Source organism: Acanthisitta chloris, unplaced genomic scaffold (genome assembly GCF_000695815.1).
Source record: "Acanthisitta chloris isolate BGI_N310 unplaced genomic scaffold, ASM69581v1 scaffold5325, whole genome shotgun sequence".
Lineage (NCBI taxonomy): Eukaryota > Metazoa > Chordata > Aves > Passeriformes > Acanthisittidae > Acanthisitta > Acanthisitta chloris.
This window is the reverse complement of record NW_008674212.1, coordinates 26,364-32,363: the sequence shown is the minus strand read 5'-3', so window position 1 is coordinate 32,363 and position 6,000 is coordinate 26,364. Positions and strand designations below refer to the sequence as shown.

The following is a 6,000-nucleotide window of genomic DNA, read 5'->3' as shown; positions in this document are numbered from 1 at the left end:
CCCTTCTTGGCAGCTGTTGGAGTGTTTACCAGACTATGGAGTACTAGAAAATAAGTAGACTACTTTGCTGTGAAGGATGAAGAAACAGTTGCTATTTTCCACTAGTCTCTTAAAAGCCTTTTCTTTTTTCACCTCATGGTGTAGTTTCAGGAAGGTGTATGTGTCATTAGTGGCCCTTCATCTCTAACAAACCCCTGTACACCTTACCCTGAGTCCGTGGAGAAGTGTAATACTTGATTTTTACATGATGAATGCAAAAAAACCCAACCAGGTTTCATTTTAGAAGGAAATACAGTACAGCACAATTAAAGCTTTTATCTGTGAGGGGCACAGTTTGTTCTTTTCCCTTTGGGGAGACTGCTGGGAAGTTCACACGTTTGTAAGTGTGAAGTGCTGTTTTGCTGGAGGCAGAGGAGGAGGCCAGGCAGTTTAAAGAAACAAATCTATTCTGCCGTGACTGGCAGCAACGACAGGATTCAGGGCAAGTCGCTTTGGCTTTCACACAGGCACAGTGGGTGCAATAAGCAGGGCTGCACTTCTGGGGAAAAGGGACTAAATTTGTCACACAGTCACCGGGGAAAGCAGTAACCTATTTCTCTGACAATAGCATTCTCTCCCTCTCTCTCTGAGGTTTTGTCACTTTAATGGTGAAAAGAGTTGGTTTCTTGAATTACAGACTCTGTTTCTCTCCCCACCCCTTTCCAGAAATGAAACCTGTTGCCCAGGTTATAGCCACCCTTGATGTGAAAATTAACTGTTGCACAGACTGAGATTCCTCCCCTGCAGCATGGTACACATCAGTGGTTGCAGGGGCTGTCCTGGGAGGCAGTGGTCAGAGAATCCCAGGTGGGTTTGGGTTGGAAGGACCTTAAAGCTCATCTCATTCCAATCTCCCACTAGCCCAGGTTGCTCCAAGCCCCATCCAGCCTGGCCTGGAACACTCCCAGGGATGGAGCATCAGGCAGTTCAGCACATATATAGATAAGTTCAGCAACATAAGGTGAAGGGGAGAAAGGATAGGATAGTAAGGGGAAGATGAGAATTATTCCTGGGAGAGCTGGAAATAGTTGAGCACCTAAGCAGGAGCTAATAGTGAGGGAAGAGAGACCCAGTGGCCTTGGACACAGCTCAGTGAGGCATTCATGGGATACCTTGCTGCTTAGACTTCTTGGGTAAAGAAATCCCTTAAACCTGTTTCTATGGGAGTGAGGTTTTTAGCTCCTCGAGCATCCACATATTACTCACTGTATGCAACTATTTCAAGCATTCACCTGGCCAGTGTTTTGAAGGTACATAATCATGGATCTGTCATCTAAGCTCTTCCCTCACCTTGTTTTAACCCCTGAAACAGCAGCATGTGCATTCCAAACAGGTGACACAGTGGCAGAAGTGCCTACAGTGCTTGTTTCTTTGCCAGTCTCCTGCTGGACATGGTAAATCCAATTCTAGACATTAGGCAATGGAATCATGTACATGAGGAGAGAAAGGGTGGAGTGATTTTAACTCCGAGCCCTTTCAAAAGGGGAAGGTTGTGATTTCAGAGCTGTTAGTGGCATGTTTGATCCTTCCTTATTGTAACTTTTGGTGAGATGAAGTGCCACAAAAGAGGAATTATCTGTAAAGAAGTTGTCAGTGTAAACTTTTGAGGAACTGAATGCTTTGGGGTTTTTTGGTTGGCTTTTTTTGGCAGCATTGGCAGGGGGGAAATATCAGGAGGAACAGTTTTCAAACAGGACAAAGAGGGGTTTGGTCTGTTCAACATGTTGTCATTCTGTGCAATTAGATGTCTAATGGTAATTACTGACAACTCAAGCTGACATCCTTCATCAAATTACACTTAAATCACCAATTCCAAATCTCTGCCTGGTATGAGATGATGCTTTAGCATTCTTTTCCAGTCCCTTTCCTCATGCTGTCATTGCCTGCCTCTTCCCACAGCCACAGCCATGCTGATGGGCAGCATTCCAGGGCCAGGAGACTCCCAGGCATCTCTGAGGCAGATGCACACAAACTCGTCACAAATGTAAAGCAATTAAACATCTGAGATCATTTTTCCTGCCTTGCTCTTGCCCCCCCCCGGGAGGTGGTGATTACATGACGTGAATATATTCGCAGTGAGAACTGTGATAAGGGTGTGGTGTCTGAGGGAATGGAATATGGAATGGGGATGAAAATAACTCTGTCTTTCCGTGGGGATCTGTTCTGAGGCTCCTCAGAGTTGTAAACAGCAGTGACCCAGGGGGTCATGCATGCTATTAAAAGGATAGTTTGCAAAGAAGTGAAAATGCTGCAGAGTCGAATCATGTCTCAGTTGTCCCTCAGCAATTCCCCCATGAAGCCAGAATTCAACTTTGCATTTCCTGTGACTTTCATGAATCATGTCTTTGCCATTTTTCTCTTGGTCGATGCTGTTCTTGCAATCATTTTAACCCTGAAATATTTAGAAAAACATGCATATAACAGAGCCAGCAAAAGGTTTGTAAGTTTTATTGTGAGGTGCATCACACAAGTGAAGATGAGATGTGTCTGGGGAGAAATACATTCTCTTCTGAAGACTCCTGAAGCCACACAATATGCATCTTGTTTTGTTGTTCAGTGCTCTACTTGCTCCAGCTGAAGGTGGAATCTTGGGCTTATTTTGGAAACAGCACAGTTAGATTTTTACACTTGACGCTTCCCTTGGAGAGAGAGAAGAAATGGGAATGCTGTGCACATAGTGTTGGATAGCTTAACTCTTGGAAGGTTTGTGTGTGCCAGCTCTGTGTTAGTTGCCTAGACAGTCCCTGTGTCTGGCTGGTGGAGTTGTGCTGTGTCTGGCATTCCAAACCGCTGCTCTGAATGTGTGCTAAACCCGCCTGGATTCAGGCTCCAAATCCAGGGCTGAGCACAGCTTCCTGTCTGTTCCAAGCCCTCTTTGTCTGCTGGGGGCTGTGACACTCCAGTTGTGTTGGGGGCTGGCCCTGGTGCCACATGGAATGCTTGCAGGAGCAAGTAGGAATTTGCACAAAGGGTATGTATGGCAGGAGGAAGAGACAGTGTGGGCTCTGGGCACGCAGCATGAGATGTGCTGTTGGATCAATAAGCCACTTCTGCTTGTGTAACATCCCTGGCAGAATCTGTCTGCTGAAATGGCTTTGTGGAGTATCCTGTGAACATGGGAGCAAATGTTGAAGGTGTTGGTATTTGTTTCCTGGTCGAGGTGAGGTTGTTGTGACAGTTGTGGTTGATCACTGGAAGATCCAGAGGCTAAATCTCCTTTGGCTGAAAGGTTTCTTGCTTACAGATACAAGCCCTAAAATCAAAATGCCCCAAACAAATGCTGCCCCAGAATGAAATCAAAAAGGCCCAGAATGTCCCAAGTTAACTGCAGTAAGTGACAAGCATTGAGGCTAACCTTGCTGTCTCAGCAGGGTTGAACTTGGGTTTGTTTTTCCCTTTAATAGGAGTGAAAGGGGCTGTGGCTGATTCAGGCTCTCTTGATTATGTTTGTTTTGGGATGGTATCAACTATCTTTATTGACGTTGCACTCAGACTTTCTGTTGCCTGCTGTAAAAGCAAGAGTTACTCATTTTGCTCCGTGTATCAGATGAGCAACTTAGCAGAGATCATTGTCCAAGCCTGGACAAGTGTGATCATATGGCTGAAAACTTGACTGTCTATTAAAACTGATAGCAAACCTGCCCACACATGTGATGGCAACCATTGTATTCCCTGGTTTTATTTGCTCCTGCCATCCTAACACTGCTCTTCCTTGGCACGTGAGGGTGAGTGGGTTTGTGGCTGTATTTAACTGAAGCATTAAAGGCTTGTGCTTTTATATTCAGGGCCTGGGTTGGTCCCTGTAAGCAGCTATGTGGGATTAGCATGCTGTTATTGCCACTGGGATAGGGATTGGCTTGGAAATAGAAGCCTGAGATCTGTTTGCACTTGACAGTATATGCAAAAAGTGCTGTATTTAGTCTGCTGAGAAATTCCTGTTCTCATACTGGGTTAATTGCTGAAGAGTGACATGGAGAAATGTTAGTGCAGTGCTATAGTGCACCCTCAGATGTATTAACAGCTTTAAGAATTTCCAGGAAGAAAGCAAAAATAAAATTACAACATGGGAAAGGAGTGGTGCAAATCCCTTTGGAAAATCTGAGTGGCTGGATGAAAAAATGTCACCTGAAAAAAACCCACCACAAACCAGAATGTAACTGGCCTCTGTTGTCAGGTAAATACTTGCAGGGTGTGTTTATATCCACTCCATGGGATAACTTAGCCTTGCTGCTGGATAATTGGGTCTAATCAGAATATATTCCAAGGGTGTCTTAGTGTATTTGCTGCTAAATCTTTCCCCCACTAATCTGAGCAGCTGTAATCACTTATCCCTGGGTGATTTCAGAGCTGTGAGGCCCTAGATACAAATCTCTATTTACCTGCAGACCAGGGAGCTTCTGTTTTTTATTCTGATGTTTTTGTCCAGCCTCCTTTGGGGATCTTCCCTTCTGTCTTATTAGAGCCAAAGTTTTATGGTTCTAGGAAGTACTTTGTTGAGCTTCTGCTTCTGGTGCTGTCAGCTGCTAAATAAAGCAAGTCTAAGTACATACTTCTGTTTTCATTTTTCACTGGTTTGTTCTTTTTTTTTGTTGTTATTTGTTCATTAACAGGCTGAAAAAAATGCTTACTGATACAGGAAAAAACCCAGAAGGGGAACAAAACAGGAAATACTTGATAGTACCAAGTGTTTGTAAGCATGACTGCCACTTACTTATGCATATTCATCTTAGATGTACATGTCATCTCTCCTCAGGTTCCTGAGCAGCAGCCAATTACTTTATGCAGTGGAGCTGAAGATACCAAGCATTATGAGGAGGGCAAGAAATGTGTGGAAGAGTTGGCATTGTACCTCAAACCACTCAGCAGTGCAAGAGGTAGTTCCTGCATTGCTTCCTTGGGAAATGAAAGCTGGAAACAAATAAGATGCAAACCAAGCTATCCAAATGATTAGTTAGTCTGTTTGAGATATGGATATAAACCTAGTTTAGAAACAAATTGAAGCAAACTACAACCATTAAGGATAACCTTGGAGGGAGGTGTAGAATTGAAAGGTGTCAAAAAAAATGTGGGAAAAGGCTGAGGTGTTAGGCTGAGGTGTTTGGCCATGCTGTGGTAAGTTGAGACAAACTTTGTGACCTGCTTTGACCTCTGCAGACTAAGTGTTTTGCCCTTTGTTTTCAGTTTTGCTTTGTGAAAACTGTAGTAATGCAGCTTGTTTGTAGAGAAGGAATAAACTGAAATGAGAAAGTTAGTGCATGTAGGTTGTGTTAGGAGCTGCAGGGACAGGACTAGGAGGAATGGGGAGAAATTGGAAGAGAGGAAATTTAGATTAGATATCAGGCAAAAGCTTTTCCTGTGAGGGTGGTGAGACACTGTCCCAGGGTGCCCAGGGAGGCTGTGGCTGCCCCAACCCTGGCAGTGTTCACAGCCAGGTTGGATGAGCCTTGAGCAACCTGCTCTGGTGGGAGGTGTCCCTGCCCAGGGCAGGGGTTGGGGCTGGGTGAGCTCTGAGCTCCATTCCAACCCCTTAACATACTATGTTTCTATGAAACTATATCTAAGAGAAATAAGTAAAACTCCATTTATACAAGCTCTTATGCAAGAGCTGAGTCAGTCTGAGTAATTCTAACATGGCAAACCTGCACTGTGGCCAAGAATATGAATTTTATCTATACTACATGTGCTAGACTTAGGCCGTAGATCAGCCCAGGTAGTAGAGGTGAGTGTCATGGGCCTCATGGTTGCAGAAGTGAATTTTTGCAAGAAGCTGTGTCAGTGTTCTGCAGCAGTGTGATAGCAGTATCACTCGGGGGAGTAGTGGCCCAGTGAACAAGCTCTGGGTCTGGAGCCAACTCAGTATGGAGCTGAATGTCTATTCTAAGTCAAAGTGAGTCACTTAACCTGGATCAAGTGGCTCCCAGCACCTTTGTTGAGGTGTCTTGTGGAGTCACCATCCCTGGA

General features: G+C 44.5%; 1 protein-coding gene across 4 annotated transcripts in view; it reads left to right on the top strand.

Moving 5' to 3' along the window:
* Window positions 1–6,000, top strand: part of RC3H1 (ring finger and CCCH-type domains 1) — a 33,348-nt gene that overhangs the window by 1,926 nt on the left and 25,422 nt on the right. For all 4 annotated transcript variants that reach the window (XM_009075240.1, XM_009075239.1, XM_009075238.1 and 1 more), the window contains exon 2: window positions 4,793–4,913. In XM_009075240.1, coding sequence (XP_009073488.1) covers window positions 4,793–4,913 — 121 coding nt within the window. The remainder of the gene's footprint in view (window positions 1–4,792; window positions 4,914–6,000) is intronic.